Genomic DNA, 12,307 nt, shown 5'->3' on the forward strand with positions numbered 1-12,307 from the left:
CATGTTCTTGTCCAAAGTCCCTCTCCTGCTCTCTTGGAGCCCTTTAAGCACTGGAAGGTCTCCCTGACCATCCAAAGCTGACCATCAGGACCATCTGTTCTCTCTTCTCCTCCAAAATCCAACATCTGTCCTTTCTCTCCCAATTCAGAAATTCAAAGGACTTTCTCAACCTTCTCAGGAGCCAGGAAATGTGGCTTTTCAAAGAAACAAACATCTGTGAAGCAGCTGGATGGTGGGGGCTTCATTCAGGAGTGTGCTCTTGGGACTTTATCTGCTAAGCTGCCACAGCCCCTCTGGCTGTTGTGGTGGCTGATGGCCTCTTCAGAAACCATGTCATTCCTTCCTAATCTGCCAAATCTCTTTTTTGTTTGTGCTTTCTGGGACACAGAGACGAGCAAGGCACACATCACTGCCCTGGGACTTTTTTGGGAAATTAAAAAAAAAACAGATCTCAGTGAACAAGCACCTGGAGATGTTTTCCACAGGGATCCCTTGATGACTCTGACTTCCTCCTGCTACGAGTTTGGGGAAACTATGAAGGGGAAAAAAACCAACAACAGTCTTCTTTCTTTATTTCTCTGTTTAGATCTTGTCCCAACAGGAGCTCAGGAAGAGATATTCACCTCAGGCCCTGATTCATCTGGGACACAGACAGGAGCATAGTGAGCCCAAGCACTCCTTGAGTCACAAAAAAGGGAGACTGGAGAGAAAAACCTCCTGTGCTGGTCCTAAATCTCCCTGGAATGTTTTCTTGCTCCACCTGGGCCTTTTCCTACGTGGGCAGCTGTAGTGAAGGGGTGATTTAGATCACTGAGAGGGCCACTGTAAAATGTATCAGCAAAAGGGGGGTTAATGTGATGTTGTGAAAGCAAGGTCCACTGTTATTTAATATTTAGAAGAAATGTACAGAGGAAAATTGAGTTGGAATCAAACTAGAAGGATTTACAGAGAGATGTGAGGCACAAAAGGGTAAAGGAGACCCTCCCATTGAATCACAAATTTCAGAGTGGCCCCCCTTGCTGTCCAAGGTGCAGTTAGGTCCAATCTTAGTCTCAGATTTGGGCAATGGTTTATGTCTAATGGAATTATCCACACAAAGTTTATAATAATTAATGCTAAGTACACAGGTTGGCAATATTACATGATTATTAATTCAGATTGATATCAGCAACTCACTGAGCATCTGCCACGAGTAAAGATCTCTCCACCTTGGCCAAGGAAGGATCTCTCAGCTAAGGAATCTCAGATGTTGAGGGGTGTCCCTGCTCCAGGGGAGACCTTCCTGGTACAAAATCCATCTGGACTTCAGGGACAACTCAAATGGGATTCATCCAAAGATCCAATATAGGGAAAAGGTCTCTTTACCTTGAGGACCAACCTTGAGAGGCATCCCAGCTCTCTCTAGGAGAGGAGATCACTTCCATGGTGGTTCACAGAAGGCTCACTTAGGCTGTCCTATTTATGGACAAAAGTGGTCGGCTCAGAGTCAAATTTTACCAAATGGAAATGTATGAATGCAACTGCAAGAGGGGCCAGAGCTGGACATTCCTCTGGCTCTGGCTCAGGGGGTTATCCAGATGCCTTCTGTCCCATCTGAGTGACCAGAAACTGACGCCTTGTGAAGGCTGACCTGGAACAGAGACTAGAGGGAGCTGAAGAATAAAGTAGGGATTTATTAGAAGGCTTTAATGGATGCACCTTGGGCAGCACAAGAGCCCAGCCAGGGATACACCCAAGATGAACCAAAATGCTCACAAAATGCATGACTGGTCACAGGGTGTCACACTTTTATAAGTTCTGCTCCATTTGCATATTAGAGTTAATTGTCCAATTACAGCTTTAGCCCATGAAGTCCCATCCTGCTTGTTTTTCTCACTTAGCCCACTGTTGTTTATGCTCTTGGGCCTAAGATTTGGATCATTTCTCCTTGGTCCCCAGCTAGAGAAGGAATTGTTTTGGCTCCCCACTCTGTGAAGAGATCTTGCTATCCCCTAATATGAAGCCCCTAATAAGAATTACACACTGAAGAATCTGAAAAACATAAAAACTAAAACCTGAGGCATCACTTGTACCCACAAGTTTCTCTGTTCCCTGATAAATGAGCCTTGGAAAAGGCACCTGTTACTCATGCTTTGATCAGTGTTCCAAGCCCATGTGCATCGATGCTCACTCTCACTCTGCTCCTCTGTGGTTTTCCTGGAGGAGTTCTTGGCTCAGGCTTTGCCTCCTCTGGGTTTTGGGCCAAACTACTGCTGGTTTGGTTAAGGGGTCGAATGATTCCATCAGAGCAGCCCAGGCAACAGACTTTGCATTTTCTTCCATTTTCAGACTCTTCACAATTTTCCAGCACAGCCACGTTTTCCCAGTTCAGCGACCAAGCCATACAAATTTTTGCATGTGTGATGTACAATTTATCCACCTCCACAGCATTTCTGTGCTTCATCCATGTGAGGTGATGATGAATTTAGAGTTAGAGAATGGGTTGGGTTGGAAGTGACCTTTGGGATCATCTCATTTCACCCCCATGCCATGAGACACTATCCACTATCCCAGGTTGCTCCAAGCTCCATCCAACTTTTGAACACTTCCAGGGATGGAGCAGCCACAGCTTCTCTGGGTGTGCCAGAGCCTCACCACCCTCACAGGAAAGAATTTCTTCCCTATATCCCATCTTAATCTCACCTCCTTTAGTTTAAAACCAGTCCCTTTGTCCTTTCACCATCTACCCATGTAAAAAGTCCTTCTCCCCCATTTTTATAACTATCCCTTAAGTACAGGAAGGCTGCAATGAGGTGTCCCCAGGTGTTCTCTTTGCCTCAGGACTAGAGCCTGGGATGGCTGCAAGGCAGGACCACAGGGACACAGGAAAGTTCAAGGAGACCTCAGAAGTTCCTCTCCAATCTAGATTATTCAGTGACCCTCCCTTGCAGCCCCACCAGTGCAAACCAAAACCACACTGATCTCCTGCACCCACCACCTCTGGCAGTGCTTTCATTTACAGTCCCACAGTGAGGAGAAGTGCTCCCTCCTTCCAGTCTCCTTGACTAGTGATCCAAGGTTTGGGTTCTCCTGCTCTCCCAGCCCATCACCTCATGAAGTGCCATTCCCTTCCCTAATGTGACACAATCATTGAATTCTTCAGGAAAAGATTTTCAAAATCACCAAGTCCAGCCCAGCACTGCCAAGTCCACAAAGGATCATGGAATGGAAGATGTAGGGTGAGAAACACCTCCATAGGAAGGATGAAGGCCTGGGACTCACCATCAAGTGCTGCTGGTTGAAGAAATGTTGGATCATGGCTCAGGGAATGGGGAATTGGACTAAGAGCCTCCAAGGGTCTGCAGTCATTCCAGATTTTTCAGGACATCCACATTATTTCAGCCAGGCTAAGATAAATAATTTCATCTGAGGACCTACTGGGCTGAGATGCCTCTGGAGAGCAGCAGTCCTGGAGCCCATTTTCCCAAGATTTAGGTTTCCTGTAGTCCTGCCTATAATCCTCAAGTCTAACGGGGGATGAAGCAGAGTCAGGGAGATAAAGACACAATTTTATTATTTTTTTCTGGAAGATTTCAGCTGTTCAAGGATGAGCACCAAGGAAGTGAATAATTTGCTGCTCAATTTTTTTTTTTTTTCATATTTTGCAACCGATATCCTCAAACCCTTGTGCACTGAGCCATGCTCCTGCTCAGAGTCTGTCTGGTCCTGCAGGAGGTGCCAGGGAAATCCAGGTGAGGCTGAGTCTTCCAGTATCTGATGGGGAACAACAAAAAAAAAATGGAGATGTACTTCCTACAAGGGTACTGAGGGATTGGACAAGGGGAATGACTTTAATCTGAAGCAGGGTAGATTTAGATTTAGATTAAATATTGGGAAGATATTCTTCCCTGTGAGGGTGGTGAGGCCCTGGCACAGGTTGCCCAGAGAAGCTGTGGCTGCTCCATCTCTGGAAATGTTCAAGGCCAGGTTGGACAAGGCTTGGAGCAACCTGGGATAGTGTCCCTGGGAAGGTGTCTCTGCCCATGCCAGGGGTTGGTACAAGATGATCTTGAAGGTCCCTTTCCAACCCAAACCATTCTGGAATTCTGTGATTGGCTTTGCAGGGATGTGGGCAGGGTGGCATCAGAATCACCATGGCCCTGCTGGAAACTTTAACTCCACACCCCTGTTCTGTAGCAGAAATGCTGCCAGATCTGTGCTAAATCTCAGCTCTTTGCATCCTAAGATATTGGAAAGGAGGCATCAGGCTGTGGGTTTGAGAAACCTAAATAAAGTACAAGCTTCACTGCACAGAAAGGGGGATTCTTCATGTCCTGCAAATGTACTTTATGGGGACACGTATTTTTAGAGGGGTGGAGAGGATACAAAGCTGAAACTTGGGTAAATTCAGCCCCATGTCATGGCTCTGGAAAGAGTAGAGAGCCCAGGTGGCAGCTATGGGGCCAGGAGAGGTTTCCCAGCCCCCAGGAGCAATGCAAAGCACACATGAGATGCAGGCAGGGGCACTTTTAAAAAGCAGACAGGGCTGGAGTTTCCACCTCTTTTATTAGAAATAAGACACATTCATTTTGTGCTCTGAAAACTGTACAGAGAGGAAAAAAAAAAAAGTGTTGACGAACACGGAGAGGAAGGAGGGGAAGGCATGAAAGGAGGGCAGGACATGGGAAAACAGGATTTACCAGAGGAGCTGAGCAGAGAAAAGTCGAATATCAACAGTTCTTAAACAAACATTTATCTCTGTAATTACATAACACCATTAATGTCCTGCAAAGGCAGCTGCAGTGAATGGGTGAGCAGGGAAGGTTGGAGTGAAGAGGGCAGGCTCAGGTGGGCAGAAGGGAAGGGAAGAAAAAAAAAAAGGAGAAAAGAATTAAAACACAGTAGAAAGATACCTGTATGCTAAAATTCATCATGTGTAATTATAATAATTACAATATCATACAACCCAGCATCTGAGGGAGGCCTTTGTGCTTTCCTGTTTCATGAATAATCTAATATTGAACAATAATATCACAGTTTTATGAGTAACCACTTTCCCTATTTTTTTAACTATTTGGATTTATTTAAGCTTTCCTTTCCATCCTTCATATCCTATAGTTAATGGCAAGGTAAATGCCACTGTCCTTGGAGATCACCCAGGTGACCCAAAGGGAAGTCAAAGCAGAGATTTGTCACATCAAGCAAGATCTCCCCATGGGGGAAGCACAGCTGGGGGCAGTGATTGCTTTGCATCTTGTACCCATTGGTCATTTTTTCCCTCAAAATGTGAGGTTTGGTATTTTTTAATTAAAAGGAGACCCAAGCACAGTAATAATTGAGACCTTGTTCAAGCTTTGCTTCTGTCTGGCACAATCTGGCCACTCACAACCAGAGGTTTGTCTCCATCCACCTCCAAAACTGGAAGAGTTGGTCCAAACATCAGACAGACAGTGCTAGGAATGACAAAAATAATAATAAAAAAATAAAGTCTGTGTGTAATGCCACTGGTACATTTTTTAATGATAAAAATATTGCACAACTTTTTGGGGTGGAATGCAGACACCTCTTTTTTTTCTTTTTTGTAAATAACTTTGAAAAATGTTAAATGAAAAAAAAATTAAACTGTGTTTTTTTTTTTCATAGTGAAATGAAAAGGCTGCATTTTATGAGGGGGAATGTCCTGCTCTCCTGATCAGCTCCACCTCTTCCTTCCTGCAAGACCACAAACCTGCTGCTGGCTCTGGGCAGCGGGGAGGGCAGAGAAGAGCCAGTGGGGGGAAAATAACCAAAACCCAAACTGAATAAAGCAAAACAAAACATTGCAAGCCAGCAGTGAAGGGGCTGTGTATTCCCACCATCCCAAAATTTCCACAGAGCAACTTGCCTTCCACCTTCAGCAGGTGGCATCCTCACCCCATGCCTGAGCAGTCCTACGGCAGAGAAAGGCATTCGAAATGACAAGAGCCAAAGAAAAGAAAGGTCTCGGGTTTCAAGTTCTCTTTTTATTGAAGAAAAGAAAGGAAGAAGGAAAAAAATAGATTATTTTGTTTGTTTTTTTTTTTGTCTGTTTGTTTCCAAGTGGACGTTATTCATGTTGTCAGTTTGTCTCAATGTCCTAAGGCAACGTCTCTGTTTACCAATATCTCCAGGTACAGCGGCAGATCTGTCTTTCCCTTTTTATCTCTCTGCCTTCCAGGGAGGGGCAGCTTGGAATAAATTTGAGTCCAAAAGCAAGGACAAATAACAGAACCAAAAAAAAGAAAAAAAGGGAAAAAAAAAAAGGAAAAGGATGAGGCCAAGAGGACCTTTGCAAGGCCCGTGTTGAGTTTATCTATTTAACAGTCAATGACATGACCTACATTCTTCTTGTTGGTCTTGTTGTCTACCACCTTCCACCCTCTCCCTGGAGATGGGGCGAGCAGGATTTGGAGATTTGGAGCTGGTCCTTTCCTCCGCTGGGGAGGGATGAGAGGAGGAAGCCCCACCTCTCCTTTCCACCCCAGCTCTGGGTGACGCCACCACGTCCCCCTCCGCGGGGACCCGCTGTGACCGTGCGCCAATGCCAGGTCGTGGCGTGGCACCCAGCAGTGGCAATGTCCTTGTGGCCACTTCTTGGCGTGTCCCATCTCCTTCCTTCTTGGATGAGCTGGCGAGGGAGAGGCGGGTGAGCCAGGGATGTCCCTCCAGGCTGGGTCTGCCCCAGCCAGGCCACATCCCAGCGTGGCTCCTGCAGGTGTCCCCTCTCGATGTCCCCAAACAACCCTGATCTTCTGGGCCCTCTGTGGTGGCTGCTGGGCATCCTTCCACGCCTCCCTGTGGCAGAGCAGGAGGGCTCCTGGTGTGCTGCAGCAACCTGAGAGCATCTTGGCAGGGCTTGCTCCCCTGCAGCCCCTCCCCACCCTCCTCCTCCTCTTCCTCCTCGCTCTCTTCCAGGCTCACTCCTCCAGTCCTGCCTGGGAAAGCTCGTGTTGTCCTGAACCTACAGCTACTATACTCTATAAAGTAATATTTCCCCTCTCTGCTGAGAACAATACAAAAGTTACTCCATCTTACCAAAGGTTTCAAAAGAAACCAAACACTTCTCTCCCTCGGTTCCGATTTAATTTAATCATTTCTTTAAAATGTGGTTTTGTTTTGTTTGTTTCGTTTGTTTTCCGGAAAAAAAAAAAGTCCTTTTTCTTCCCTTGCTGCTCAGACCTCTGTCTGAAGGTCAATAATGTCTTGTCCCACCAAGGGGATGGTGGCCCCTGTTTTCTCCCACTCTACAGTTTTTAGTTCTAGGGGAGACTGTGCCACAGGTTCGATGTCCTTTTTAACCCATGATGGCGGGGACTGGACTTTCCTGATGCCTTCCCAGGGTCTCTTGTTTGGTGTCTGCTGTTTTTCTTGCTGCAGGAGGAGGGAAATGTAAGAAAGAAGAGAGAGAAAGAAAGAAAAGTTAGTGTAAAATGCAAGAAATACCAGGATTTTACCTCCTCTTGTATCGACAAATTGTTTTTTCCATGAAGCTTCTCATCCAAAATAGAGTGGGGTACCAATGAAAATGACACTTAGTGCACAAACTGTCTGTTTTCAGGAAGAAAATGTGCTTTTTCTTTCCACTGCCACCTCCATCACTTAATGACTGGATATTTCAGCCTTCAGCTGAGGTTTTTACTACTGAAAAACTGAGTGTGTTTTTTTTCTGCTTCCACAGATGTAGTGACAAGACAAGTGGTGATGGCTTTACGAGGGAGGAGGGTCAATTTAGATGGAATATTGGGAAGAAATTCTTCCTTGTGAAGGTGGTGAGGCCCTAGAATGGAATTCCCAGAGAAGCTGTGTATGCCCCATCCCTGGAAGTGTCCAAGGCCAGGTTGGACAGGGCTTGGAGCACCCTGGGATAGTGGAAAGTGTCCCTGCCCATGGCAGGGGGTGGAACTATAGGTGGAACTACAGGAACTATAGGATTTAAGAACCTATAAGATCTGTAAGATCTTAAAGAACTATTCAGATTTTAAAGAACCATAAGAAACTATAAAGAACTATAAGATCTTTAAGGTCTCTTCCAACCCAACCCAACCCAACCCAACCCAACCCAACCCAACCCAACCCATGTATGAAATCCAGATTACAATGAGCTCTTCCTGACCTCCCATTGCATTTGATGCACAGCTATTTGGAGACTCTCTAATTGCAGCAGAACCTGCTCCCTGCTCTGCCAGAGAACCAAATCCATGCTGCTTGAGGAGCTGGAGCTCAGCTTGGAGGCTGAAAACATTTCCACCAACTCCACACCAAGCCCTGGAGGCTTTATTGACCCAGTCTCCCCCCAGCACCCCACCATGGATATTGATCCAGAAAATCTTTCCATGTTTTTGCTGACATGCACCAAGACAAGGCTCTGGGGAGGGCTAGGGGCTGGAAAATGGGTGTGTTCCTCAGTGGGTAGAGAAAGGAAAGGTTTTAAATGAGTTGTTCCACTCAACTTCTCCTCCAAACACCAGTGATGCTTTTCACACTTAATTATCTCCACAAAAACACTCCAGCACTGGGCAAGAAAAGGCTTCCCTGGACCCTGGACATGACAGAGCCCTTTTGAGCCACTCCCAAAGGAGAAGTGGGAAGGGCAGGAGGAAGGTGGCTTGTGGAGGATGACAACGAGGAGGGAAAAGCCTGGAGAGAAGGTGAGGAGCTGGATGTGCAGGGGACACCCCACCAGGATGTGTCACAGCTCAAGGCTGTCACCAAAATGTATTGACTGAGGGGAGATGAAGCCACAAAAGGCTGTGGGGTCACTCCAGGATGCTACTGAGAGCATTGTAGCTCCGTAGGAAACTTCCATCCCCATCTGCTGCAGGCTCATCCAGCAGCCTCAGCTCCTCAGTTTGTCCTTCCCTAAGATGGTTTTGTCAGGCTGTTTGTCCCAGCTCCCCATGCAGTGCTGACAGGAAAGCTGCTGTGGAATCATCCCTGCAGGGGCAGCTCACCCAAGCCAGGAGTTCTGCTTGTCCAAACTTTAATGTAAAAATAAGATGTGCTTGAAGTTGGTCCTGCACGTCACTACTCCCAAGAGGAAAGCTCTGGGCAAGAGTTTTTGGTGGTTAGAAGGTGGGGAATGCACAGACTAGGTAAACATCTCCAAATGAAGTGAAAGCATTCCGAAATTATTTTCATTCAAAGGGAGAAATACAAGTTAAGTCCTATTTAAAGAGAATTGTTGTTTGGGTTTGTTGTTTTTTTAAAATCAGGTTGTGTAAAAGTATTGCTCAAAAGAATGTAAAACACTAAATTCTCAATTTCTTGAAATCTGCAGCTGAGGTTTTCATTAACTCTACAATAACTCTACATAACTCTACAATAACTCTACATAACTTTACAATGCAGAGTTTTCCTTATGCTGCTGATGCCATTCTTATTTTATTCCACAATACAACACAACACTGATTAATAGATTAATACTAATACAACAGAAGAAGTGATAAAATTTGTGATTTATTCCATTATCTTTTTTGGAACTTATTTTAGAACCACTGCAACTAAAATTGGAATCTCTTTAACTCTTGTGTGTGTCTTGATGAGACAAGCTGGAAGTTTCCTGAAGGGAAATTTCCATCTACAGTTTTTTTTGGAGACCATCAGACTGCCTGAAAAGATACAGCAGGAAGGAGCACAGAGAAAGAAGCACAAATAGAGCAAAAATTGGAATGAAATTAAGTTTCTGAAAAGGTGAAGAAAAGCAACCTTGGTCAAGACAGAATTTTTTTCAATGAAAAACATTTTTTTTTCTCCCACCACTGCTGTGATGCCGCAAGTTTTCAAAGCTGCTGATGTCCACAGCTGTATTAGAGAGCAGCACAAGTGATCTTATGCATGAAGTTCATAAATAATTCAGTTTTTCCCCTCAAACTAGAGCCCTTTTGTGATGGCATTATTTATGGCCACCTTCAGCATCAGGTTCTGTTTGCAGCCAATCCCTGTTTCAGCAGTCTCTCTCCATCTGCCACACTCCTGACCTTCAGCCTCTCCTTCATGCTGGGAGGATGCTCCCAGATCTGATCATGCACCCTGAACGTGATCAGCAAACCTCAGAGCCCTCCCTGCCATGGGCTAGTGAGCAGGAGGAGCTGCAAATCCAGGGAGGGAACAGAAATTGAAGGGAAAAAAGCCTCAAAAACCTGAAAAAAATACAAAAATGATGAACTCACATCTACAGCAGTGGCCTCTGATCAGCCCTGTCACTGGGGAACACCACCTAAGGGTGACAATAATTATTCAAACCCCAGATATTAATTGTTGTGAGTTGTTGAGAAGAGAAAAATTAAGAAAGGAAGAGAGAATGAAAGAGGAAATATTATTCTGGCAGCAAACAGCTCCATTCTGCACCTGCATCTTGAATATTCTGGGCACTCTGTGGGCTTTCTGAGAGAAGGATAAAAGGGAAATGATAAATATGGCCAGTTTCCAGCCATGGATAAAGTTATAGAGAATGTCTTGTGGCAGGAAAGATTGCAAACTCCCACCTTCAGGCCTTAAAAGAGATTATGGTTGGATGTAAAAGAGGTCTGTGAAGCTTTGAGAGGCCTGTGGATGATAGGAATGGACCAGTGATGGTGGGGATTGGGAGAATCCCTTCCAACAAAGGAACTCCAGAGCACCAAGGAGTGAACCCCTGTGAGCTGGGCCTGCCCACAGTGCCCAGCCAACCTCCAGGCCACCTTTCCACACCTCTGTGTCCATCCTGAAAACTTCCAAACTCATAAAAAGCAAATGGAAACACTCACAAAAACAGCATCCATTCGGCGCCATCCAGTGAAGTGGCACCACTCTGCATCAAGGGGTCCCTGAGCACAAATTCCTGGAGTTTTGGGGATCTTTTTGAAGATGCACCACCACAGCCTGACCCTTTTGTCTTTCCAAGCTCCCTGCCACTCTGCCATGGAGAGGAGGCAGAAACTGCCCTTGGGTCTGACCCCACATGGTGATTTCCATCCTCCTTATCAGTGTGATATCTACCTGTGACTGGTGGGCTTAGTGACTCCAAAGGTGTTTATTCACAGTTAGAAGATGAAAAAGAGCTCTGGAAAATGAGGAAATGAAGAAGGGAGACTTGCTTTTAGTTGTGCATTCTCAGGAAAGGATCAGGCTTCTCTGGTGAGGCTGTGGGGGAAGTGCTGGCTGCAGGAGGACTCTGTGCCCACTGGGATGTCTGAGCAGGTTAATCAGCCTGGCAGAGCTCTGGGAAGGATGCTGGGAGACAAAAGAAAATCTCCTCTTGGCACAGGGTACCCTGGGAATTGGTAGCAGGCTCCTGGGAACAGCTCCCCTTTTCTTTCCCTCCATATGGAAAAAAGTTTTTATGGGGTCTTGGCCAGTTGAGCAGCACAGAGAAACAGGCAGTGGGCTCATGCTCCAACCCTGGCATTTCCCTCCAGCTTCACTGTGGGGTCTTTGCAATCCTTGCAGACAGGAGGGAAAACTGAGCTATGCACAGAAAAGAAAGAGAAATCCTGGAGAGAGGGATGTGTAATCTGGCTGGAAAAGGCACTGGAGCTGGCTCAGTGCCTCTGAGACAGCCAGGACTGGCCCCAGACAGGGGCTGAGAGCACCAGGAGCCAGGGACAGAGCCATCACTCTGGCCTGACACAGCCCAGGAGCTTCTGGGAAGGAGGGAAATGTTTATCAGTCCTTGCCTGGTGCCAGGACTGTGCAGCAAAAAAAAAAGGGGTGGGAATTAGGGAGCACCCACACTCAGAGCTGGGGTAAAACCAGCTCCAGACTCGAGGTGTTCGTCATCCTGGTGGCACTGGGAGTCTCCTTCATTCAGCCCTGACTTTCATTTTAGCTGCAAATTATTAAAATGGAGGAAGGGGATTTGGGATAAAAAGTTTTTAGGCTACAGTGCCAATAAAACCCCCAACTGACAAAAACAGAGGCAAAGTGCACTGAGATAATCCACACACCCTTCTGCTGGAGCTGGTCCTGGCAGACTGCAGAGTCACCTGTGCTGGACTCGTGGTGGGTATGGAAAGGTGATGGTGATGGGTCTTCACCCTGGCTCTTCAGGGAATCATCACAACATCACAGAATGGTTTAGGTTGGAAGGACCTTAAAAATAATCTCATTCCAGCCCCTGTTCTGGGCAGGGACACCTTCCACTATCCCAGGGTGCTCCAAGCTTTGTCCAAACTGGCATTGGACCCTTCCAGGGATGGGACAGCCACAGCTTTTCTGGGCAACCTGTCCCAGGGCCTCAGCACCCTCACAGGGAAGAATTCCTTCCCAATATCCTGTCTAACCCTGACCTCTGCCAATTTGAAGCCATTCCCTCTTGTCTTGTCCCTCCATC

The 12,307-nt window shown here is 46.2% G+C and overlaps 1 protein-coding gene across 1 annotated transcript in view; it reads right to left on the bottom strand.

Moving 5' to 3' along the window:
* Positions 1 to 7,170: 7,170 nt before the first annotated feature.
* Positions 7,171 to 12,307, bottom strand: part of ADGRB1 (adhesion G protein-coupled receptor B1) — a gene marked incomplete at both ends in the record, with an annotated part of 203,242 nt that continues 198,105 nt past the window's right edge. The window contains one exon of the mRNA XM_084209835.1: positions 7,171 to 7,368. Within this exon, the coding sequence (XP_084065961.1) occupies positions 7,171 to 7,368 (198 nt within the window). The remainder of the gene's footprint in view (positions 7,369 to 12,307) is intronic.

Source organism: Fringilla coelebs (genome assembly GCF_963513975.1).
Source record: "Fringilla coelebs genome assembly, chromosome: 1".
Lineage (NCBI taxonomy): Eukaryota > Metazoa > Chordata > Aves > Passeriformes > Fringillidae > Fringilla > Fringilla coelebs.